This window comes from Elgaria multicarinata, chromosome 8 (genome assembly GCF_023053635.1).
Source record: "Elgaria multicarinata webbii isolate HBS135686 ecotype San Diego chromosome 8, rElgMul1.1.pri, whole genome shotgun sequence".
NCBI classification, from domain to species: domain Eukaryota; kingdom Metazoa; phylum Chordata; class Lepidosauria; order Squamata; family Anguidae; genus Elgaria; species Elgaria multicarinata.
Genome location: NC_086178.1, coordinates 40,573,916 through 40,600,697, shown reverse-complemented (window position 1 = coordinate 40,600,697; position 26,782 = coordinate 40,573,916). Strand labels below are relative to the sequence as shown.

General features: G+C 42.0%; 1 protein-coding gene across 1 annotated transcript in view; it reads right to left on the bottom strand.

The window, feature by feature from the left end:
• WDFY1 (WD repeat and FYVE domain containing 1) overlaps nucleotides 1–19,826 on the bottom strand; it is a 35,882-nt gene extending 16,056 nt beyond the window's left edge. Inside the window, exons 1-6 of the mRNA XM_063132224.1 lie at nucleotides 19,666–19,826; nucleotides 14,127–14,194; nucleotides 11,336–11,409; nucleotides 8,709–8,763; nucleotides 5,732–5,882; nucleotides 3,462–3,574 (exon numbers count right to left, since the gene is read on the bottom strand). Coding sequence (XP_062988294.1) covers nucleotides 3,462–3,574; nucleotides 5,732–5,882; nucleotides 8,709–8,763; nucleotides 11,336–11,409; nucleotides 14,127–14,194; nucleotides 19,666–19,802 — 598 coding nt within the window. The 5' untranslated portion in view covers nucleotides 19,803–19,826. The remainder of the gene's footprint in view (nucleotides 1–3,461; nucleotides 3,575–5,731; nucleotides 5,883–8,708; nucleotides 8,764–11,335; nucleotides 11,410–14,126; nucleotides 14,195–19,665) is intronic.
• Nucleotides 19,827–26,782: the final 6,956 nt, after the last annotated feature.

Below are 26,782 nucleotides of genomic sequence, written 5' to 3'. Positions count from 1 at the left end.
TACACTTTCAAATGAATTAGAATGATTTAGCTTGCTCCCTACAATGGCCTGACACGGATTCTCAGTGACCGCCGTTTTTATCAAGACAGCTTATCTGAGCCAGCTGTGTATTCCCCGTTGACTCAATTGTCCCTATTCAAAAGCAGTGCCCCAATATTGACTGTGTCTACCTAATGCTTATTGTCCAGCATTTATAGTTTACCATGAAGGTACATAGAAACGGGAGATTTTTCTCAGGACCACAGCTGAATTATTCAGCGCTGGTCCTCCTATTTCTCGGTGTGTAAACCTGTGCAACTAATCACCTACTCTGGCAGGGCCATACATCACTGTTAACCTCCCAAGAGAGAAGCGATTAGTCAACACTCCACAAGCACACATCTCTCCAATTCAGACAATGGTCTGAAGGCACATGAGATGGTTTAATGGCCAAGACTGAGAGGGCACGGCCCCAAACAGCGCCTGGATTGGAGACCACGTGTGTACGGTAAATAAGCCACTAATAAAAACAGAAGAAGAGCCATGCTGGATCAGTCCAAAGGCCTATCCGGCCCAAAAGTAAGATATGAGTGCAATAAAAAACCCTTGCCCAGTTGGTATATATATATAATTTGCCAACTGGGCTGTATACAAATCTAATTATTATTATGAAAAATGAGTAACAACACTCCCCAAATGACTATTTGATTTGTTTTTATTTTGTTTTCAGAGTGCTGTATCATGAGCATCACATTGCCTTCATATCGGTTGACAATGGGTATACAGAGGCATGCTGCCTCCAATACTGGAGGTAATATATAGCCATCATTACTAGTAGCTATTGATAGCCTTTATTCCATGAATTTGTCTAATGGCCTTTAAAATCATCCATGTCAGTGGCCACCACTACATGTTGCAGTAGTGAATTCCACAGTTTAGCTACAGGCTGTGAGTGAATGGCACACACCTTTCCAGAGGGCTGCCCCAGCTTATGACACCAGGAACCAGAGTCCGCCACCCATTTCTTCCATCACCCCCACAGCTCCAAGCTCAGGAGAAAGCCAAGGGCGCACCCCTCTCGCCAGAGTGAGAAGACCCCTGTCACAGTAAACTATGTACCGCTGCAAATGGCAGTGAAGAACTGATAAGATTAGTGTCAGATGAATAAAAGAAGGGGACGATAAAGGAGAGAGATCTGGACAGATTTTAGAATTCCCTTCAAAACCTCCTCCTATTCGCTGTGTCAGTCTTGAGAAACAAGACCCCTAGAAAATGAAGCAGATGGTCACGTCCTCACTTAGTACATAATAATATGCTATAATTTTAGGTGAATTCAATGCAACAGATATAAACAGGCACAGCAAATTAATCCCTCACTGGCTATGGAAGCAGTGACCATGGTGTCCTGATATTTGAAAGTCTGCCATCTAGTGAAGAAATTATTTAATACACCAAGTTTTGAAGATCTGGAGATGCTTATTGCAGTTTGTTTCCAAATCAGGTAGACACCCACCCACCCCATTAACCTGCCATAAGCTCAGTTTCAATTGCCATCTCGTCACCAGTCACCTGAGCAACGGCTACTGCTACCATTAGTCCATCTGATCCAGCTGTCCCTAACTTGTTGCCCTCCAGAGATGTTGGTCTGCCATCACCCATCATTCCCAGCAGCATTGCCATGCACCAGGTTGGGGAAAGCTGATCTAATCCAACATTATCTGTTCTGATGAGAAGTGGCTCTCTAAGGATGCCTTTCCTAAAACCAAGCCTGCCGATTCCTTCCTCAGCCCTCGGTTCCTACCATTTTTAAACAAGAACAAACGTACTTTTAGCAGGTGATCAGGCATGCTGCAAAGCGAAACATCAGTGGCCTCCAGCTGCCCACCATCTTCATTGCCCCAGAATGCCTTTGGCCTCTGTGGTGGGTGGCAGGAGCTTCACCAATGCTTCACTTTGAAGAGTGCCCAGTCCTCCCACTAACAATGTATAGAACAAAAAGAGGAAAATAATATGTGTGTGTGTGAATGCAAATATATAAAATGAGGGAGTTTGGAGGGGTGACTGAGAAAAAATGGGGGTGCATGTGTGTGTGTGCAATGTCTGTGCACATATAGTGATTCTGGGAGAAACACTGAGAGAAGCAGCAAAATATTTCTGGGCTTAGGTGGTTTGGCTGATGCAGAGCGAGAAAGACTGGGGAGACTTTGAGTTGGCTGGCAGAGAACCAAAGGGGAGAGATGGGTTGACAGAAGGAAAATGGCTTGGATAATGAATTTGGGATGGTCTCCCTATTCAATTAAGGGAATCTCTCTTGCTCAGCAGAAGACTTTTCCCATATATGGCTACTCGATCCTTAAGATCCTCGAAGGTCCTGCTTTGACTGACCAAACAAAATAAAGTCAGGTAGGTGGCTACTAGGGAGAAGGCCTTCTCAGTGGTAGCACTTCTTGGAGAGGCTTGCCTGGCATTTTTATAGTCCTTCAGTGCCAGGTGAAGCCCCAGACCTTTTAAACAACTTATGTTTTTGCGATCTGGTTTCTCAAGAGTATGGTTTGTGCGGAGTTGGACTCGAAGGCCTTATAGGCCCCTTCCAACTCTACCATTCTATGATTTTATGTTATTGTATGAAATGCCAAACTGTTATATTGTCTTTTACTGATAGATTTTGTATTTTAACACAGTATTTACACTGTTTAATTAAATCTTTGTGAGCCACCCACATAAAGTAAATAAATAAAATCTGGAGAAAATAGATTAATTTGACAAATTATTTCCTCAATTATTGGATAATTTAGCACAATGAATTGGCAGTCTTCTGTGAAATGGGTGTTCTGTAGGAGCACAACCAGTAGATTCAAAATAGGGGTTTGGTGTTTTAGGACTTAGGCCTCACCTCTACCTTGTACAAGATTCTTGGGCATATTACTTGTCTCTTAGTCTTATCAGTTTTGCCTTCTGTGAAATGGGTGTTTTGTAACAAGTTACATTCCACCATGGCAACTATTTTGCAAGTGGTCACATCCCTGATGGCAGCTATTTTGTGACCTATTCTCAAAAATCCAACTATGACAATGGGCACAAAAAGGTTGGTGACTTTAAGGCCTCAGGCAGATTTCTTTTGGGTTGATTATCTGAGATCGTTTAACAGGCAACAGCATGGTACCTTATGCATAAAACACATATGTTGCACCTTTGCTTAAAAAATATGTATAATAGAAGAGCAGATCACAAAGGTGATAGTGGCAGTTCCTTCCCTATCCTCCAATTTAAAATTTAATCTCACATACTGAACAAGCGAAAAGCCTGGAAGGCTGGTGACAGAAACAGGACTAGGGGACAGGTTTAACTGAGAAAGAACTTAGTTGATCTCCAAGCCCAGAATATGACAACGGACCAACTGTAGCTGTTTATAGTATGCTTCATTTCATAAAGAAAAAAAAATGTGTCTCAATTCGCTGGAAAGATATTAATAAAAACATTACCTTCGTGACCCTTGAGAGTTGTGATCACCGAACATGTGCTCTGTTCAAGCTTCAGCAGAGTGATCTGCCCGGAGTAATCACCAATGAAGGCATGCTGCGTTTCAAAGTCATATCTTAGCACAGCCAAGTTAAGGAGTAGCCAACAACGTTCCATGCCTCAGCTGCTCAAGCAGCACAGAAACAAGAGAGTAAAAGGTTGGTCCTAAAAAGTAGTCGACTTTATCATGGGTCCTGAAATTAGTGTTAGAACAGTGTGATAGAAGCTCTGCCTATCTAGAAATTCAAACCGGCCTAGTGGACGCTGCTTTTATTTCAAGCAAACAACAAGATTCTAGTTGTTCTTTAAAAGCTGTGGCAATGTCGGCTCAAGGCTCCAAAATATAAGGTGGATGTAAGTCTTATTGCCTCTGGAAACCTCCTTATCCTGTCTTTCGTAAACCCCAACTGGACAAGCTGTGGGAGAAAAACAAGTATAATATCATGGCAGCACGAGGAGCACTAATTTTATCTCCTGGGCAACAGGACAATAAGCCAGTGTCAGCAAAAACAAAAGGGCTCAGGGGGGTTCATAATGGTGGGCGGGGGTGGAGAGGGAGCACGTGACCCCCACAGCTGGCATAAATAAAAGCCCAGCCAACATAAGGCTGGGAAGGAATCCTTTGCGGCTCTATCCTGAAGGAAATGAGAGCTCTGGAGAAGGTTGCCATAGAAACGTCTTCCCTTCCAACGAAGGCCTTTCTTACTGGATGGCTTTGACTGGTGGCCTGAACCTAACACCCCATCAAGCTTATTTACTCCCAGCATCCCTTCAATCAGCATCTCCTTTTCCCATTATCCCAGGGACTAAGTCAAACATTCTGACTTCTGTGGGAGAAGACACAATCTAGTCTTACGTACATTTGCATAATAATTCTTAATGGCATATTTTCATTTCTCCCTACTCTGGAAATGGGTATTTTTGACAAACTCAAGATAAATGGAAGAACTGATACAATTCTAAGTTACAGCAAAAGGACTGGAAAATCCATTAGAGCATTGTTGAGCTTAACACAAGTAAAACTGTGATTCTCAGACTGTCCTCCTCAATCTGACCTATCACATCGGCTGTTCCCTGCTCTCATCTCTCCTTTTAAGTAGACCATGTGAAAGATATAGAACAGGGGTGGGCAGAAAGGAAGATCACCAGAAGTTTGGGACTCCAATTCCTAGAAGCTTCTACCAGCATGGCCAACAGTCAGGAATGCTGGGAGTCAAAAACAACTGGAGATCTTTCTGCCCATCCCTGACCTAGAGCAGGCACGTCCAACCTGTTGCACAGACAAGCGTCTTGGATAGAAGCAGCAGGTCCCGTGGTCTGGCTCTGAACAGAACCTGGCCCACTGTCCCTCCCGCTTCACTACTTCCCCACTTACTAGATTAGAGATAAAACCACTCCAAGGCAGTGGTAGACCATTTGTCAAAATAAATAAATATAAATGATTAATAATGCACTCATTTAATCAGCCAGCTGCCCAGCCTCTTATAAAGTAGACAATACCCCTCCACTGCCCATGAAATGCTACCGCATGTTTACGTAACCTCCCCTAACTGGTTCATTAACTACTATATATATATATATATATATATATATATATATATATATTCATTTTTATACCGCCCAATAGCCGAAGCTCTCTGGGCGGTTCACAAAAATATACTTTAGAGGCTCTTGACAAAGGTACTGAAATAATCACCGGTCCTGTTATTAATGACTCCAGCAAACAGTGTGGTGCCAGGGAGAAAGAAAAATATATATCCTTCTTTGAAAAGGAAGCCTCTGCAACAAAGGACTAAAGACAATGCTTTCTGTGAAAGCCATACTGGAGTCTTAGCAGAGTTCAGAGCTAGGGTGATGTACTGGATCAGGGCCAACCCTGCTTTCTCATTCCAAACTGGTGTTGGCTTTTTGATATCCAGAGAACGGCCTTCGGTTCACAACTACCGTGGTAACTTTTGGTGAAGACCACACCATAGTTTAAGATGCCTGAATTGCCAAAAAATACATATGGCAACACTATTCAACTATTTTAGGACATACTAGTTATAGAAGATTTTTTTTTAACCCACTGTAGCGATAATGAAGACTAATAATAGAAACTGTCCCGCAAATCTCATGGTTTTATGATGTGAAGATGAAAATGGTAAGTTTAAACATCAGTAGAGGGGGGTTGAGCTTTATGTGTGCTTTGACTAAAACTCAAGGAAATAATTGCAATCACTTTGAAGGATACTGTAGGCAAGAAGCCCAGGAGATGAAGTAGTGTCTCCCCAGCATATTCCCACTTCTGGTACACATCCAGCTGACACATTTATCATGGCCAGTGCTGATAATCCACTCTGCTTCTAAGCAAAAGATGACGGCAGACACTCTGTTCTGGTGAGCTGTAGAGACAGAAGAATTCTAACACTTAGACTTGAGTATTTATACATCTGGACTGGAATAATGGATGTTCATGTCCTCAGAAGCAGGGAGTGATCAGCACGAGTTGTACTGAACTAGTGACTCGCCTCTTCCATAAATTTAGACCTTGTTTCCTTCTTATATGACAGCAGCCAAGGAGGGGATGGGGGAAATGCAAGCTGCATCTGCCTTTACAGAAGGTCCTGTGGCTCCCCAGCTTTGTTTTGGGGAGCAAAGACATGCTGGCAGATGTAATACCAGTGACGGCATCCAGATTAACATAGTCAGTGGTAACAACAAAAGGCAGAGAGAATAACTCATGCCTTGGCGACCATTTACACTGGCTGGGTCACACAACACGCTAACCCACTCAGTGCGGGTTGTTTTTGAACTATGGGTTAACATATTATCTGAATGCAGTGTGTTCTCCGCAGGGTGGGTTACTGTGTTATCTGAACAAAGCAGTTTTTCTGTATGGTTGCTCGCTAACCATATAGCGTAGCTTGTTAACCACCCTGAACAACCCAACAACAAACCATGAGTTTTCAAAGTGGCTTGTTTGAGAAAAATAAACCACACTGCATGGCCAACAAGCTACAATGCCAAAAACACTCTGTGTTCAAACAACACGATAACCCACCCTGCGGAAAATGCACTGCATTCAGACAACACACTAACCCATGGTGGGTTAGTGTGTTGTGTGAACCCTGCCTCTGTGTACCTTGTACGTTGTGAGGCATATTAGGCTGCATGGCAGAGGAGCAAAGGTCAAGAGCCAACAATACTGAAAATAATCTTTGTTCTGAAATACATGTGGATGACTCCAAAGATGGCCAGCATTCCTAGAAAATAACATACAACTCTCAAGAAGAACAGGCAAAAGGATTGCCTTCGTTATGATTGTTCCAACGACAAGGTGTATTTTATGTTTTGGATTTGCCAGAAGTCCATTCATTTAAAGGCTTCTTGCAGTTAAATCACTTCTTTCATACAGAAGTAAGAAGACTGTTCTCCATTAAGGCAAAACATAAGCTCAGGCAATGCACTTACATACGTGCAAACGGACCAAACTGTGAAATTAAAGCAGGAAGAGTGGGGAGGGAGAGCACGAGGCAGGGAACTGCAATAAAATTAGTGTGAAGAGAGAGGCGCATTCCTTTGGAATGGAAAAAATTCCTTTGTGTTGGCATAAAGGCTCTTCTGTTGTCATTGTAACACAAGGTCTCTCTCACAGCCAACCTTCTCTGCTGTAGCAAAAGGACAAGTCATAAGATGAATCTGCTTATATGGGGTTATGCCTTGCAATAAAAAGGGCTAGTTATGAATGGAGCAACAATTGCTGCAGATACAGCTCCCCACTTCCCTACATGAGTGCTCTCCAAAATGTAGCCTCTTCTATACCACTCTGTCCTGGGCAGACGTTCTTCCTGTCCCTTTGTCTCCCATGACCATTGGGAAAGTTGCATCTGAAGAGAGATGCAGGGAGTTCAAGCAAAGCCAGGAGAACATAAGGAGAGTCATGCTGGATCAGACCAATGGTCCATTGGTCCAGCACTGTGCTCACTCAGTGGCCACCCAGCTGTTGACCAGGAACCCACAAACAGCTTATGGGTGCAACAGCATCCTTCTGCCCACGTTCCTCAGCAACCAGTGCATATAGGCGCACTGCGATGTTAAGAAGCCTTGACATCACATGTGGCCAGAATGCAGCGGTGCTCCACGTCAGGTTTCTGTGGCAAAATGATTGAGCCCAGAATGGTCCACATGGAAAAAAATAATTACTTCAGGAATGGTAGACTAAGCCCATCCCACTAGTGGTGTCTGAACCCATCATAAACCCAAGGGAGAAAAGATTAGCGAAGAGCAGTAGTTAAATTAATTTTCATGTAATCAAATGGTAACTGGAACTGCTTTTGGAAAAGTAGTTCAGACTACACAAGTTAAATTATTTTTGTTAGTGGTGAACTTTTTTAGCTTAACAGCAAAGAGCAGTTCCATCCATGAGGATGAAAAAATTCATTATTTTCAAAAGATAGTATTATAGGCTGATGAAGTGTCTGTTTCATGACTAGCTCTCATCCTGCTACTAATGTACAGAATGAAAGTAGGTAGGAAATAGGTATAGAATGAAAGTAGGAAAGAAAGTAGAATGCAATAAGAGAAAGGTGTTTAGGGTGATAATGCCAGTACGTACATACACAGAGGACCAGTTCACATTATCACCGCAGATTAAACGAGCCATGGTGGCTTGTTTAAGCCGTGGAGCATGCCAGTTGTGATTTAAATAATCACCACCGGGCACTGCTTGTAATGTCATCTGAATCCAGGTGGCATAGTTTGTCGGAGAGTTAAATAGTACTTAAATAGCCCTCCAACACACCATGCTACCAGGGTTCAGACAACACAACAAGCAGTGCACAAGCAGTGATTTTTCAAATCACCCCCAGCATGTGCCAGCTGCAGTGATCATGCAAACCATGACACTGAGAGGATAACTAAGTTAGTTTACAGGTTAAAGATTAAAACAAACAAACAAACAAACAGATAAATACAGAAATGTTCAGGATTCTACTAGTCCGCAGACCATGTTTTGGCCCCAGGCCCTGAGCATCAATGGTTACCCACCATTAATGTAAGATTTACAGTTCCTTATTATTCTGAGTCCACATCAGCAGTTTACCATGTCTCCAAACAGGAACAGCAATTTATGTGAACATTTGATGCAAGTTAAGACTGATTCAGCATCCCAAGTTTCTAATGTAAAATTTCTCACCTGTGAAGGAATGGACACTTCCCTATTTCATTACCTGGGTAAGTCTTGACAAAGTTCATCTTATTAAAGTCTTCTGACATATGAAACTCCTGAAACCAAGCAACCAAATGGTTATTAAGAGACAGAAGCGCAATATTCTCTCAGAACCTGGCAGGCCCTGATGGTACCCAAACAGTACCTTCATTCACCAAGAACATAACAACAACCCTCAAATAGAAAATGCAAGTAGCACTATTGCTTCTCTACAGAATAATTTTGCAAAGTCTGTCTATTTGCCTCTAATGTTTCAAGGTTCTGAGTTTTTGTTTAGGAAAAAAGAATATCCGGTATATATCTTTGATCATCAGGGATGGGGACAGTTCCTGTGAGAAGATAACTAAGGGATTAGATCCCATGCATTTATTTATTTATTGCATTTCTATACTGCCCAATAGCCGAAGCTCTCTGGGCAGTTCACAAAAATTAAAACCATCCAAAGTATAAAACAACAGTATAAAAATATAATATAAAATACAATATAAAAGCACAACCAGGATAAAATCACCAGCAGTGCAGAAATACAGATTTAAAATACAAATTTAAAACAGCAAAGTTAAAATTAATTTATAGACTGTTAAAATACTGTGAGAATAAAAAGGTCTTCACCTGGCGTCTAAGTGTCAGGCAAACCTCCTTAGGGAGCTCATTTTACAGCCGGGGTGCCACAGCAGAGAAGGCCCTCTGACTACTGCTGTATTTTTCTATTCTAAAGAGAATCTCTAGTAACTCAAATAATCTACTGCTCTGCCAACACCACCCAGAAATGCAGAGAATCTCCAAACTAGGCATGCCTCTGCTCACAAGCAAATGCTGTACATCTAAGAGTTCATCTACACATATTGCATGTGACACAATCCGTTGGGACTGTATGATGCTCCCCCACACTGAAACTCAAACAAGCATACCTCTATACAGAGAAAACCAACACCTCTTAGGGAAGGTCAAGTTGGCATCTTTCCCCACCCCTCTTGACAAGTTTGCTTTCCACTAGCAGAATGTTTGTGACTCAAGAGCACTTGAGAATACAATTCTCCCTTCTGTTTTCCAATGCCGGAAGTCCCTTCAAAAAGCTTTCTAAACATATAGGTCAATTCCACATGGGAACTCAGGAAGGATTCTCAAGGAAATGCAGAGAGCCCTGTGTTTCCAGCAGATAAGCAGATGTACAGACAGAACAGACTCTATGGTTCCTAAACCATTTGCTGTTGGGGCCCTGATGTAAGTTACCACTATCATTTTCCCTTCCTCAAAACTATTTTGGCATTTCTTGTCCTAAAGAACACAAACCCCCAAAACTTGTTGGGGAAAGAAAAAAAAAATAGACAAGCAAAAGGACATGGAAGTGCAACCCATTGCCCTCCATCAAGAACAGAGAAATGGATATAAGGTTTGAATGCAGTTTCACCAAAAACAGGAGTAATGAGACCTAGAAGTGATCATTGTTGATCCCGAAGAGGAGATCAGTACATCCAAGCACACAGAGAGAGGAAATCTGTTGTACATCATATCTTGGAAATCAAAGAATAAGGGTTCCCCTACCCCAAAGGCCACTTTGCCAAAAGCAATTGCAGCAGTAGTGCAGACAATATATACGTTGTAATGTTATGAAACACCAAGTTTGCATATCGATTTTCATCAATATGGCAGATGCCAAATTGCAAGCAACAAACACATTGCAGATATTCTGCAATAGTCCTATTCTGGATGGATTGCATTTAAAAATCAGCAGTCAGCCAAAGAAGATGTTGAAGGCCACACTCACAAGTTTTAAGTTCCCTAAGCCTGAACTGTATGCTTGGTACAAACAGCTTTTTAAACCAGTCAAAAGAGATGAGCCCATCCTAATAGGCTGCCATAGTTAATGGCCAATTTTATATATCTCAAAAGTTGGTTGAAGCCAATGTTTTCCATTAGCCTGGACTGAACGTGCACAGTTGTCCCAGTGGATCCACCAGAGCCAATTTGCCACCTAAAAGCCAATTGTCCCTCCTCCCATTTCAGATATACCTCAAATTCTCAAAACCAGATACAGTGGTGGTAAACCTGTGCCCAGCTGCACAATCTTAAACTACAGGTGGGGACTTACCTGTCTGAATGATCTACCATACCCCCAAAGAAGTTCCCATTACATACAGAATTAGATATCAGACAGTAGGATTCTCAACCTAGCCTCCTTCCTGATTTTCTCCCAGTATGTGGTAATAAGCAGTGCATGCTAAATCACACTGCTCTTTGCTTGACACTACTGGTTCACTTCACAGATTAGGCTGATCGATAACAACCCCAATTGGAGGCCAAGTAAATCAGACCTAAACTTATTGATAATGCCAATTACTCTTATGCCGAAGAATTAATTTATTTCAGGAGCTATCACTGTGAAATAGGATGCTTGATAATCTGGCACTGCAGGAGTCCCAAAAACCATAGCCTCATGAGCAACTGTTTTTTTTTTAATTATTATTTCATTAATTTATTTAAAACATTTATATACCCAACGTTGTTGTTTTATACAAATTTGAAAGGAAAGCTTAGGAATAATGGAAATTAGATACATGCATGCAAGACTTGCACAGGTAATTTTTCACAGTTAAGAAAGATATTCAATAGAAATGAGATACTCACCATAATGGCTCCATTATCTTGGCCTACAAATATTCGTCTGCTGTCGTGATGATAAGCCATAGTTGAACAAGGAGCTGCCCAAAGAAATACCATTTTTCAAAGTAAGCATTCCATAGGATTATTCTAAATTTCACATTTTAAAATAACAAAGCAATAAGAAGAAAAGCCAGTGTTTGGCAGCAAGGTTTTTATTTAGCCATGCACCTTCCAAGCAAAACCAGAATCAACCCTGAAGAACATACCAATTTGAATAATCGCCGCAGCCCGTCGTGGCTTATTTAAGCCACAGTGGGTTGTGGCATGTGCTGGTTTTGAATATTTTGAATATTCAAGCCACGGTGAGTTGTCACCATGGATTATCATTTTATGCAAACCTGGTGATAGTGGCTTATTCAAGGGTTGTTTAACCCTCAATTAATCAACTCTTCCCGGGTTCGCACAATATGGTAAGTTACAGCATCTGCCTACCACGGCTGGAATATTCAAAATGGCCACCAGCAGATGCCACAGTGCACCGTGGCTTAAGTAAGTCATGGTGGACGGTAGTAATTGTGCTAAGCAGTCAGTGACCTGGTTCACACAATCACTGCAGCCACAGTTGCTTATTTAAGTCACAATGAGCTGTGGCGCCTACAGACACCAGGTTGCCTATTCAAGCCCCAGTTTGCTGTGTCATCCAAACCTGGGCAGCAGAGGTTGTTTGAGGGTTAAACAACCCTCAAATAACCTATGGTCTGTTGTACAGTTATTTGAGCGTTGTTTAATTCTAACAACCCCTACAGCCTGGGTTCAGACAAAACAACAAACCATGGCAACTCCCCACCAGGGGTTGAATCTTTAAAATGACCCCCTGCACGTGCCACAGCCCACCATGGCTTAAATAAGCCGCAGTGGCCTGCAGTGATCATGCAAACTGGCCCAGTGTATTGCCATTGGGCTCTTTAGGTTGTCGACTTTTTTTATTTTTACTTTTCTTTTTTAGTAAACACTGCCACTGTGCCTTTAACAGCAGTGCTGATTTTCTGCAGATGAGGCTACTGCACAGGAGCAGGCCAGGCTTTCTTCCTCATTAGTTGACAACCCTATTTAAGAGCAAAAACTTTTGTTGGCTTTGACTTATTTAAACTAACCTAGCTAAATGATGACTCCGGTTTCAATTATCTTGGGACTAGCTTGGGAGAGGAAAATGCAACAGTTAGTAAGCACTCTCTCTTTTTTGTGGGAGGACATGAGCAGGATTTTTCTGAAGACAAAAAAATAAGAAAGGCTAAAACAAAAGAAGTCATTGTATTAGCTCAGTTAGATACTAACTTGAAAGACATACTATACAAGAAAACAATTCAATTAAGTAACCAAACCCTTCAGAAATTGAATTTTTCATCTTCACAAAGCATGAATGACATTCTTGTATTTTTCAAGGTCCTCTGGTTGTAAAGTTTCCATTAGGGTGTCAACATTATATTTCTGACTTAGAAGGTCAGGGTCATTTTGCCATCTCATGGCCTGCCCTGAACAACCCAGAAGATGCAGCATTGTCACAAGGCAGTCTCATGGATTATATGCAGACTGCTAAAACAAGAAGAACCACTAGATATCTCATAACTGGAAGATCTTTACGAAGGTCATAAAGAGGACTCGCTGACAAGTGCCACAAAAGCATCAAGGAAATAAAGGGAAATAAAATAAAAGCTGTTATTCTAATTGACAGATAGTGATGGGATCCAATGTAGCAGGTATGTGCATATGAAGTGGGACAGCAAGCAGGTGTTCAGGAGCTTTCCTACTAACTTCTTCACTACAACTTTGCAGTCTCACAAATTACTTATAGCAGCTTACTGGTAATGTACGGCCTGCTTCTTCCATACGTTTGGTATTCAGGTACAGATTCTCAACTACTAAATATTCCTGCCTGACATCAATTGCAGCAGTGCATTATTTTTACAATGCTGTTTTTTATAGCCACAACAACCAGGAAATGATTAGAACCCTGTACTTTGAAAAGCGGGATGTCAGTGTTTGTGTGTGTGTGTGTGTGTACCTTTCATATATAACAGATAAAAAAAGGAGGCAGAGGATTGCGTTAACAGCTGGGTTTGTCCAAGGTCAGCATTTTCACAGATGTGTAACGTCAATGGTACATATGAAGCTCATGCTTTGAAGGTATGCACCAAATCCACATACATCTTCAAAGCCCCATCAACTCTGTCCTCAAGGAAAAGAAATAAGAGAAATGTTTATACCAAATTAGTATGTTTGTGCATCAACATGTAGCGTAGGCACGATAAGAGACACTTGTACTGCCCTTTCTTTGATTAACTTGGATCTGTCTAATCACTGACGGCACAAGAAGCTGGTGCAGCCTGCATAACATCCCATATCCTGTTTTCTGCATTAGGTAACACAGCAGTGAACTGATGCATACTCAAGTTAAGTACAGGCAAAAGAGGCTTCATGGGCAACGGGTGGCCCTCCTGATGTTTTGGCTTACAACTCCTATCAGCCCCCTAGCCAGGGTGAGGGATTATGGGAGTTGTAGACCAAAACTAATGGAAGGCCGCTCATTACCCATGCCCAATGTATATATAGTCTTACTGGGTACATGAGAGAGATCTAATCCACTCATAATTTCTGTACAAGGATTTAGAAAAGGCATTCAGACTGTACAAATGTCTTTTCTAGATATACATATATTGGGAATCTGTTGCTGCTGGGAAGAAAATCACTGTCTAGATTCATATAAGACTCACACTCAACAGATGACATCAGCAAAGCAGCACTTGTGCTTACTTACATGACATGGTGTGGTAAATGCTGGGCCAGTACTGGCCACTGTCTCTCTTCAGCCATACTCGAATTGTCCTGTGAATATTAGGAAAAGAAAAGCGCTCAAGTAATGCTTAGGAGAAATTCCATACTATCATGAAACTTAGAAAACTGTTCCTATGACATTCAACTGACTTTTAATGAACAACAGGATCACAGCTATCTATTTCTGGCATGATCTAAATCTGCCTTCCCCAAACTGGTGCTGAGCAATGCTGCTAGGGGTTGTAGTCCAACACATCTGAAGGGCACCAGGCTGGGGAAGGCTGATCTAAACAGTAAATTGCTCATTTCTCATCGGTAGTTTTAGAATTCCATGGTGGAGTTTTTACACCACCATTAAGAAACGTGTTGTCTGGAGGGAAAACTCCAGCCCACAATGGAGATTTTTTTGGAAAACACTCCATGCAGAATATCCACACTGTGCAGAGGAGAGTCCCTGCACAACCGTTGTGTTGTGTGTTGTGTGGAGAGCTCCGTGGAGTTTTCTATTGCATTGAGTTAACTTTTACCACTGGCTATAGAGTTCCCTGGCAACGGTGGTGAAAGGAGCGAGTGCCGCTCTAGGAGAGCTGCCGGGATTGTTTTTTTTTTTTTTTTTTTTTTGCAGCAATAGCTGATGGGATACCATCAGGAGGACCAGGGGAGGAGAGCAGGTGGAGGAACTGTCAATCAAAGATCTCAGTGGATTTTATTCAACTCCACAGTAGCCCACAGTCACACAATGGTGGAGTTAGAACATGTTGTGTGGGGAGTACCCCTTAAAAACTCAACCGCTGAGTGGAGTTTTCACACTGCATTGAATAACTTGTTGTCTGAACTGAACCAATGAGTATCCAGCATTCTGTTAATGGGCTCGGCCAAACAACTAGCTTTTCAACAGATTGATCAGGTGGATCTTTCTAGATAGGCCTAATTCAGCAAAACTCTCCCCAGTAGCCAGAGATTTAAAGATTGACTTCTGGTCTCAAATACACCCCCCTTGAGATCTTCACTCAAAAGCTGAACCAGAAACCAGGAACTGCTGTCAGTGCAGTATTATCATACACTGCAACCAAAAGTTAAATCCAGAGATCGATCACGGTTCAGCAACTATAGTGATTTGAAATATGTTCAAATCACCACTCCGTTATGAAGTTCACAGGGCTGGTAAATAAGCCTAAGTATTTGATTTTGAATAATTATTTTAAGTTGCAAAACTTTTAACTTTCCATTCTCATGACCAGCAAGGATGAATGCAGAAAGACAGAGGAACGTTCAGCAGGAAGAGGCACACTGAGAGATTTTTAGGTAGGAAAAGGCGAAGCAAATAGAGATGAACAGTTCTAGCAGCAAAATATTTTGACAAGTAATTCTCCATGCTTGGATAGCACACATTGTATTTTTATAGTTCTGGTGGAAAGGGAGAAAACAACTCATCCACCCCCACCTTGCTTCATCACACCTTTTAAAGAGAAATCAAGATCATCTGGTGCATGGTACTTTATGCATTGTTGTTCAATGAGCACAAGTTCACAATGAGCTAGAGCAGCTCTAAAAAAAAGTTTCAAGCATCTGACAGCAAAAACTGCACTATAATAATCTCTATGTTGCAAACAGATACACATAGACTGGTATCAGACAACATACCATGCTTCAACATGCATTATTTATCTTTTGAAAAGCAGTGGTGCCTGCAGGCGCCTGGATACATATCCAATCCCCTGCTCCAGAGTTTCTGTGCAAACCCAGTGAGCGTGGGTTAAACAATCCTCATATAACAGATTATGGGTTATGCCATAACCCACACTTTTCGGGTTTGCATGACACACCAATCTCTGACTGGGGGTTGAATATTCAAAGTAGCAGCCATAAGCACCCTGCAGCCTCAACATGGGTTAAGTAACCCACAGTGGGCTATGGTGTCATGCGAACAGCTCCACAGTGAATAGACACATAAGGTAAGTTGAGATGAGATTTGAATTGAGGATTTGCCAGCTGATTGCTCACATTTAGCCACTGCCTTATTTCTCAGTAGACACAGAAGGTGGCATGTTTGGCAAAGGCACTTAAGAAATATTACACTGCTTGACGTTAGGCAGCAGGCTACTGCACACAACCACCCATGTGAGTTGCAAGAGCAGTTTCCCTTCCCTGCAATTCAAGCACTGCTTGGAATAAAAACCAGGAATCAAAGACGTCTGCTCTCCAATCCCTGAGCCAAAATTTAAGACAATAGCTCATCCACTTTGAGGAAACACGCATTCTTTTTTTGGCTTAAACATAATCCAGTGCAACAGATGCTGTAATCCCTGAAGGCTCTTGAGAACTAATGACTATTAACCCTTTGGTATGATGAAATGGATGATTATCCAATTATTTAAGCACAGCTTCGAGAGGCAGATTTTCTACACTCTTTTGTATGCCATCTGCTTAAAAAAATGCATATTCTAGTCCACCATAATAAAGACAAAGGCAATCTGCAGAGCAATACTATGAGCTCCTTAGTAGTTGACGATATTGAACCTAAGAAGAAGGTTGTGTTCAAAGTACATCATTAGAGTAATTTAGTATTCAAAAGCAAAGCTGATAATGCAAAAGATAGTAAGCACTTTGCAGCTGGAACTTGGCCATGCATATCACTTGATACTATATAAGTAGTAGTCAAACAAGCATGGATGGGCCAAATTCATAGGCTATGCCAGGTCAAAGCACTCTGCACGGGGAGTAATGGGCCACAAAAAGTTTTTTTTAAAATGGCCAATTGTGTCCATCCTAAACCAGTGTCAAAGGGCATTTTTGCTGGATACTAAAAACTTGTAAGGGTCAAACTACATGCTAGAAGACATAGCTGCTAGCTTATTTTACATAAAACCTACTCCCTGCAGGGCTATGGGGCTGGGGTGGGGGGAAGTCCCACTGGTGCCATGAGAGGCTTTTTCTCATGCCCTGTAGCCACAGATGGCCAGGGCGGAGAGGATAGTAAAATCACAGCCTCCACTTCCTACAGAGGGCTCCCAATAAAAACCAGACCTCCTCCAATTATTAAAGAGGAAAGAAAGAAATGTGTAGTTTGCCTCTAAACTTTGAGAGGGATGAGCAGCAGGAAAAAGGTACTCCCATACAAACAGGAGATTCTGTGGCTTCCCCAATCACTTCTCTAGCTCCAGCCACCAACATCCCAAGATAAAAAAGGACGACCAAGGTGACTGGTGTCCAAGAAACCTCATCAATACTCTCCAGAAGAAGGAATAAGCTCCAAAGTAAAGCGTGTTCACCCCATGAAAAGGGTATATGCCATCCATTTAGTATAAAAGCATCTATCCAGAGCCACAGAAAGAGAGTCTGGACATTAGACTATTACATCTGCATCCAAGGCTGAATGGATAAGATAGCCTGTAACTGGTATCCCTACCTGCATTAGGCACATCTCTCTTTCCTATACACACAAAGGACAAGAGGTGCTTCCACACAGATGATATGAAATGTTCATTTATTGTTGCATTTATATCCCACCTTTTTTCCTCTGGCAAGGAACCCAAGACAGCTTACATGGTTTAATTTGTTTTTAGCTGTGCATATTTATTGTTTTATATTGTACATGTTTATCTGTACGCCACCCTGCGATCTTAATGATATAAGGCGGGATACAAATGTTTTAAATAAATACATTCATACATAGCCCCCCTCCTCTCTATTTTATTCTCACAACAACCCTGTGAGGTAGGTTAGGCTGAGAGTCCATGACTGCCCCAAAGTCAACCTGTGAGCTTCATGGCTGAGTGGGAACTGAGTGAGCCCACACTCTAATCACTACACCATGGGGAGGGGATGGAGAGAAAGAGGAGCCTATACAGCTTGCCCCTGGATAACCCAGAAATATAGACTTGGTAAAGCAGCATATATCATCAGATAAGATCATGCAAGCATTCAAACTACACAGAACTCAGCTTTGTCTGGTGGGGAGAAGAGGAAATGTCCTTCTTACACTGAAGGTCCACAAATAGAATAAGCAAACTGATTTGCTTTCTTTCCCTATCCCCATATGGGACTACCAATCTATCCTAACTAGTGTCCACTGAATTTTCATTTCCTTCTCATCAGACAATCCTGCGGTGAGGGTGGTGGTGGTGAGAACGTGCTTCTTTTACTGTACCTACCTATGGCTAGTATGATTTTCGGTGGGCAAGAATGTGAAAAAGTAGCTTTCTTTGGGCGTAACTTGAGCCTGGGCTCAGCAGGGCTTCATCACAAAGCCTGTTTTCAAGAGGATACCTCACCTCTGGAAGGTGTAATGCAGCAACAGAGAAAGTAACACCTTTATGCACATGCAGAGTTCTTTCTCCTCACTGAACAGTGATATCCTTCAGCACCCCCTCGTCTGAACAGGGCTGGAGATGGTGGTGATGAAAACCTGTCAGTGCCCGACAAAGACAGGCAACATCTCCTCACTCATTTCTGCTCAGGATTCAATAAGGCAGAAAAAGGGAAGAGGTCTGAGACTCTCCCTCCCCATGGTCAGTGAAAGTAGGGAACAAAAGGAAAATCTTCTCTTGTAGCAGGTGTGTGCATGTCTTGGGGAAAGGGCCCCCTCTGTAGCATAGGCAGGCCTCAAAACATCCCAAACTGTGCCCCTCCTTGCATTTCATGGCTACTGGGGCCCCATGTTTACAACTTCCCCAACACCCATGTGAGAATCCCTACATGCATCCCCTGGCTAAGAATAACACAACATACATCTGACAGAGCAAGCGTTGTGTGCAAGCGTTGTAAGCTACCAAAGCTTATGCCCAAATAAATCTGCCCGATTTTAAGGAATCACAAGACATGCCCCTCTTAATTTTAGTGCTTGCTGTAATAGCCTAACATGGCTACCCTTCGGGGGGGGGGGCGGTAGAGGGGCAGGGAAACGGGGTGTCGTTTTGTGGCTCTTCGTGCATTTATGCTGCTTAGGAAAAAAGCAATCACCGCCGGCCTCCCTCCTTCACAGTGTTATGATACAGTCTGTCGAAGATAAACAAGAAGGGGGTGTGTCGCTCGCTATCTTCCTCCCCCCCCCCCGCCATTCTCAGTTTTCTCTTTATCCCAGGGGTAGAGGACGTGAGGCCCTCCAGATGTGCTTCGACTGCAACTCCCATCAGCCCCAGCCAGCATTGCCCACGGCGAGGGATGATGGGAGTTGCAGTCCAACCACGCCTGGAGGGCCACACGCTTCCTGCTTTATCCCCTCTGCAGAGAGAGAGAGAGTGTTGCAGAGCAAGCCCCCTCCCCGAAATGAAACCCCAACCCAGAGACTTGTGGGACCTTAGAAGCTTGCAGAGTTATTCGTATTTACGGTCAGAGCTGCGTCGTGGGTGCCTGAGAATTTTAGGGAAAGAAGCGAGGCGTGGGGGGGGGGGAGCTTCTCTTGCACCCTCAGGTTGCTCCCGCCTTCGCCTCTTCCTCTCCCCTGCAGGGAAAGGGGTCGGGGGTCCGACCGCCGGCAGCCCCGCTGGGTCTCCCCCACGCCCTCCGCCCGGTCCTCCCACCTGTCCTCGCTGGCGGTGATGATGCCGTCCTCCTTGGGGATGATGAGGGCGGCGGTGACGGCGTCCTGGTGCCCCTCGATCTTGCTCAGCAGGACCGGGCGGCTGCTCTGAGGCCGCGAGTGAATCTCGGCCGCCATCTCGCAAGCAGACAGGCGGCCCAACCCCGCCGGAGGAGAGCGGCCCGTAATAGCGGGTATAGCGGCGCCTCCGGAAGGAATCAGCACCCGGCCATCTTCCGTACTGTCCTGAGTAGCACCGCCCCCCGGAAGTGGCAGGGTGGCTCGCCGAGGGCACCGCCGTAATGGCGGCAGGAGTCGCACGCAAAAGCTGTGAGGTTGGAAACTCCCGTAAAGTGCAGAGTATGGGAGCCTCCCTAAGGCTTTTTCTGACTCAGAAGCGCGTGGATCGCTTCATCGTCCGGATGTGGGGGGCAGGCGCTGCTCGCGAGTTTTAGCATGCTTAGTGTTTATCTTATATTAAATGTAGTGAATACCGTATATATTATATCCTATCTCAGCATCTCATGCAATACATTCACCATGTTTAATATAAGGCACATACTAAACATGATGGTTAGTATATGAAACTCCAGGAATGCTGACATTTACTGGCCATTTTTCAGATTTTAGCAAGAACGTCAGAAAATGCCGACATTTCTGGCAAACTTGAAAGCGGCCCTCAGTAAATGACTAACAGCGCGATCCTCTACATATCTATTTAGAAGTAAGCCCGATAATGCTTTCCTTCGTTTACAGTAGGGGAATCTGACAGAAGTTAAGAAGATGTAAGCAACTAAAGTTTTAGCTTTAACAAAGTTAAGAATACATAAAAACTCCCAAGATGAAAACGCCATTACAGCAAGAACCACCTTTCTCCCAGGTTTTGAGAACATTTTCATGACTCTGTATTAAAATGCCTGTAAAGCAGCCCTTAAGTCATTTTTAGGAGTGCTTTCGTCCTAGTAGCACATTATCTGGAGCCTTCACGCTTCATTCAAAGTGCACTGGTGATAAATTAACCAGAATAAAATTAGCTTAAGTGTCCCTTGAATATTTAACAAGTGGACCCACCAATTCAGTATGTGAAAAAGAAATGCATCTGTAGTGGGGCATCCTACAATAGCAGCCCTGTAGATTTTATATGGCCCCAAGATGGAGGATTCTTTTTATTTTAGGTATTATGGAAACAACTTCAACATTATTAAGAAGTGAAATAGGAATGTTTTCAATGGAAATGAGTGGATATGTGTATTTTATTATTCACTGGGAAAAAAAATACTTGATCCCATATGCATGAGATGATCACCAGGACCCTGTCACCACCGCCCTCACCATCCCCAAATGCCCCAAGCTGTAGGATGTTACACAGGTGGCAACTAGAGAGCAGGTGTTCTTGATAGTAGCACTCCAACTTTCCATGAGTATTCATCTGATACCTATTCTTTGATATTTTAGGTGCTGTGTGAATAGTGTTTTATTCACCCATGCTTTTTAGGAATCAAGTTGCACTGTTTTAGTTTAATTTTACGTGCTGTTTTTACAGATTCCTGTTTCCTTTGCTATAGTTTTAACTTTTTAATATTAATAATTAATATATTTATTTCTTACCCGCCTCTCCGTCTGGATCGAGGCGGGGAACAACATTTTAGTTTTGCATTTGATTGCTTCATCTCTTTTATTGCTGACTGCATACAAAAGAGGGCAGGGCTGCTGCAGCTTTAACTGTTGTGATGAAGAGGGAATTTCACCAGCTGCTACATGCATACAAATGACACCTGCTGTACACATGTGTTTGTTGAACTGTTGGTATCAGTTGTTAAGAGCAAGACCGTGCTTTTAACATATATCCATCCTTAAGCACCTGTGGTCCCTTCAAAACTTTTTCTGACAGGGCTGCTGTGGAGCTAGGCAGCTGTATCTGGGAAGTGAGAGTTCATCAAGGTGGGCAAAGGAGTCTGTTGCCAGGCAGAATGAGGAAGTACCTGCGAGAATCTGTAAAAAGTGTCTGCAGTAATCTTTTAGCCATGTGAGCAGTTTGATTTACGAACCGCTCTTCCCTTAAGTTACTGTAGCCAGCGGATGACCCAGCGAACTAAAATTAAACTCAAGATACTGTGTTTGGGCCTACTGACAAACCTTAGTTAGAATGAAGTGAAATATATACAAATCAACTACAAACCGTGGTTTCAGATTTTTTTTCCTGGCTCCAAACAAATCCTAGTTAGTCTAGTTCAGGCATTCAAACAAGCCAGTTAAACGACGCACACCATAGGTTACCTTTATGTCTAGTTCTGAACAGCAAGCCAATATCCAACATTAGTTTCATCATGGCCTGAAGATTATTTAACTGATATATCCAGAGTTGAGTAGATAAAAGTTCCCATACTATCGAAATCTCAAAATAAAATAAATGCTTACTGCAGTGTTCAATGGGCAAGACTGTAGTGTGCCATTGGGCTTAAAGTACTGCATTTGTATTGTTGTCCTAGAATAAGTTCCTTCAACATTTATTAAAAGAGCATGATTGTTGGCCATATCAACAAAAACTGGAATTTTTATTTGCACCCAATAATGAGTAGATACTTTGCACTGCTGTGACACTGTCAACAAAATACATTTGGTAGTATCCAGTTGGGTAACTGTGCTTGTGCAATTGCCCAAGCAACCCCTAGTACAACACTAATAGAGTAAACTGGCACAGTAGGTTTTCTGGGGAGGTCTAACCAAAGCAGAATGCAGTGGTACCGTTACTTCTCATGATCCAGTTTGCTCATTCAGACTAGAACTGCATGAGCCTTTTAGTCAGCTCATCAGACTGCTGACTTTAGTTTTAGTAGACCAGAAACTAAAGTTGTACGAGAACTTCGTTTGCAAATCATTTGAACTTGTGCTGTTTGCAACCCTGGATGCGAACAAGGGTGAATTTTCTGAAAAATATTCACACATTTCCAAATTTGTGAACACATTAAAAATGTATAGTTTGAAAAATATGCATTTTGAAATGCATTTTAGTCAATGGGGGAAATGCACATTCATGAAAAATGGGCATAGAAATGCACTTTTCCTGTTCAAACAAACTGAAAAACATGTCACAGACAAAAATGGGAGGTGAGCTAAACAGAGCTTTGAAGTGAAGTTCAGAGAATTTTGGAAAACCAAACATCCCTGCTTCTCCCTTTTCTGACTAAAATCCATTTCACATCTGCTGCCGTCAAGCTGGGTATCGCTCATCCTGTAGTTGTGCATCTGGTTTTTACCTACCTAAAAGCAGAACTTCACATGTAAGTTCTGACATATCCCATAAACTCAAGGAGGTTTAAAAAAATGGCCCAACACGCCAGTAAAGTCTTGCATTAAAAAGATAGGGAGTCAGACACAATGGATTAGCAGTCATATCTATGTTCTTGTATGACTAACAATAATTTTAGCAAATACTAAATTACTGTCAGGGACATGTTTTACAGCCTGTTTGTGCAAACTATTAAAAATGGGCTTTCAGATAACAGCTAGCATAGTCTTCCCCAACCTGATGCCCTCCAGATGATTTTGGCTACAACTCTCAGAATTTCTGGCCATTAACTATGCTGAATAGGGTTGATGGGAGCTGAAGCCCAAAACTTCTTGAGGGCATAATATTGGGAAGGCTAGAATATCAGGTATGTTTTCAGTTTGGTTTTTTTTGTCTTTAAAAAGCTAACACACTTTCTGTCCTGCATGATCATAGATATGAAGGGAGGATCTGGTGATGCCTGAGACTTGGGACGTTTCTACACCTGCCTTTACCCCCAGGGTCGTCCCTGGATCATCCCTGTGCATCCAAATGACACACAGGGGATCCTGAGAGCAGTCCATTTTCCCTCCATTTTCCTGGGATAACCCTTAGGTGTAGAAAGGGCCTTGCTAAGAACTTTCAGAACACCAACACAGTACAAATGCTTTCTTTCACAGCTTCCCATCCTGACAAATGTAGTTTGCATCTGTGGAATCAAATGTAGTTATATAACATTAAATATTTTTGGGTTTTGGCTCAAAATAGAAGCAGGAACCACAGGGTTTTAAAAAATTCATTTGGTTTTTGATTTGAAATTTTTGGTTTCCAACCCTGTTATAGCAACTCAATTTTTCTTTTTAAAGTTTATCTTTTTAGCCATTTCTCCAATTCTTGCTTCCTAAAATCACTTATAATGAAGCATAGTAAATTATGTGACAGACAAGACAAAAAGAATCTAAATAGAAACAAGGTTTTATTCCATGTTGTATCAGTGATCTGTCACAAGATGGTGCTGTAACCATTTTTAAACTGGAATTCAGTCTCAGAATGCAAGTTAATAATTCAAATCATTCTGATATCAGCTTATGCCTCATTGAAGAAATGTATTTTTTAAAAGAGCATTATTCATTTTGTAGGTTTAAATATTGTGCACATCAAAGCCAGCCTGCATAGTCTCCAGTTCGTGCTGACAACTCCACTATGGATGATTTCAGAACATCAGACTATAATTGAATGGGCCTGATGCTCACAAGCTACAGCAAGCTGCATCAGTCCTCAAGCAGATCCCCTACTAGGCTCTAATACGCTCATGTCTAAATTCACTGAGCAACTGTTGACAAAATCACTTTCAGCCAATTTCAATCTGCAAATTGGAATCAATAGCTTAGCTCCTATGACTGTTGTGAGGTTAAACTAAAGAAACACATCTAGAAATTTTAGTAACCTAATTGGGATGTGTGTGTTCCCTTTTGCAATTCCAATTTAAAAACCAGGTGAATTGAAATACATCTTTGCTCTTTGCTATGTCTATGCACATGCTTATTGTGTGTTTGGAGACTTCTCTTGCTTTCAACTGTTGTAGTTTTCATCTGCAATTCTCAAGGGAATGGTCATTTTCCAAAGACAGTTAAAACTGTTCCACTTGGGCTAGTATTTGGAAGCTGAGGATTAAAGCAGCTGTTTTATGAAGTCCTGCCCTATCATCCTCAGGATAAGGATGAGTCCCATTCATAGGATGGGATAGGATAAGACTTTAAATAAACCCCAATATAAAACATGGTTTCCTACTATATGAGCTCACAGTGAGTCTCAGGCTTAATCAACACTAGGGTGACCATATGAAAAGGAGGACAGGGCTCCTGTATCTTTAACAGTTGTATGGAAAAGGGAATTTCAGCAGGTGTCATTTGTATATATGGGGAACCTGGTGAAATCCCCTCTTCATCACAACAGTTACAGCTGCAGGTGCCCTGCCCTCTTTTAAATCTGGTCACTCTAGTATAGCTCCTGCACCTTTAACTGTTGTGATGAAGAGGGAGTTTCACCAGGTTCCCCATATATACAAATGACACCTGCTGAAATTCCCTTTTCTATGCAACTGTTAAAGATACAGGAGCCCTGTCCTCCTTTTCATATGGCCACCCTAATCAACACCAAGCAGGATATTGCACTATGAGAGTGGTATGAAAGCAGTATATAAAAGGCAGGAGCCAAACTACTGCGTTATAGCAGTATTGAAGTGCACTGACAACTGTTGGGGCCCATCGACACACACCATATACTGCTTTCATAGTGCAACATCCTGCTTGGTATGGCTCCTGCCTTTTATATACAACTTTCGTAGTACAATATCCTGCTTGGTGTAGATTAGACCTCAGACTTACACACTACAAGGAGATTGAAAGCTTTCAGTTCTGATTTTAAACAAACCACAGTTCTGTGATATCTTAACTGTGATTTGTTTAAAGTATGGTTAGTGAAAACAACCAAGGATCAAACACTGTTTCCAGATTTTGGCTTGTTCTCATTAGCCATAGTTTAAAGAAACCACAGTTCCTTAAATTCCAATGTCATTGGAAACTGTGGTTAGTTTAAGTAGATGCTTCTAATCTATAACACATATTAAAGGAGATAAAACTGGGATGAATCATAATCTAATTCAAACAGGTAACAATAAACCTAGGGCCAAATTTTAGGCTTTAGTGGGGATGGGAAATACATGGTCTTCAGATGTTGTTGGACTGCAATTTGCATCAGCCCTAGCCAGCATAGCTAATGGTGAGGGATAGAGAATATCTAAGTTACAGTCCAGTAACTTCTGGAGGGGCAGACATTATCCATCCCTGCTTTAAAGAACATCAAAAAGACAATCCCATATCTTTTTAGAATGATGAAAGCTTGTGATATAGCATACAACAGTAACCAGTAGTGGTATCAGCTGTTTAGTTACCAGATTTTTTCCCATTCTGCAAACACTTTATTATACTCCAAAGAGTGAGTCGCCTTTTCTTCAGCTCCCCAAGTTACTATTCCTAACATGCGAATGCTTGGAAGCAGCTGGAACATGTGTATAACTTAACAAAGAAGTTTCTAAACCTCCATGGGACAATTTGCTAATTAGTTTCAAACCTTCTGGCCTAATGTGTCTTGAATGCATATTGGGAAAAGTAGGACACAGCCCTGAGAAATATAAATTAATAAGAGATCATTGTAAGTGGTAGCTGGAACAATCTGAAACAAGTATGAAGATGGTGATCTGTACCAATAGCTTTAGAAAGTACTGTCTTGCATTAAAATAGGGAATGAGTTATTTTTAAAGCAGAAGCGAGTGAGCATTCAATGCTATTATCTACTATGAAGAAACATGTAAGTTTTCTCTTTCCCTTTACATACAACATTAAAAAAGCACCAGACCTCTGAAGCATGCATCTCTACCACAGGAGACAACATGCCTCATGACCAGATAGTTGATGCCAGAAGCAATTTCCACATGTAATTGTATCAAGATTAATATTCAAGAGGAACATTCCTGGAGGGGTACAGAGAAAGTGTTTGGTCTCAGCTAGGACAGGCAAGATTCATTTAGCAGATAGAAAGAATACTTCCTTCCCATCAAAGACACCCAAAATAGACAGAACCAAGGGACTGCAGACATCATTTGTTTATTTGCTAAAACCTGCATTACCCAAGAAAGGTGCAATGTCGTGTTAATTTCCCCCACAGTTAATTATGGTGCTACAATGGCCATGGATAGTGCCCTTTATGTATAAAGCTACGGATTTTGATTTTTGTTTGACATACAAATATCTTTCAGGGACAGTTGACATGACATGAGCCTGCAGTGATT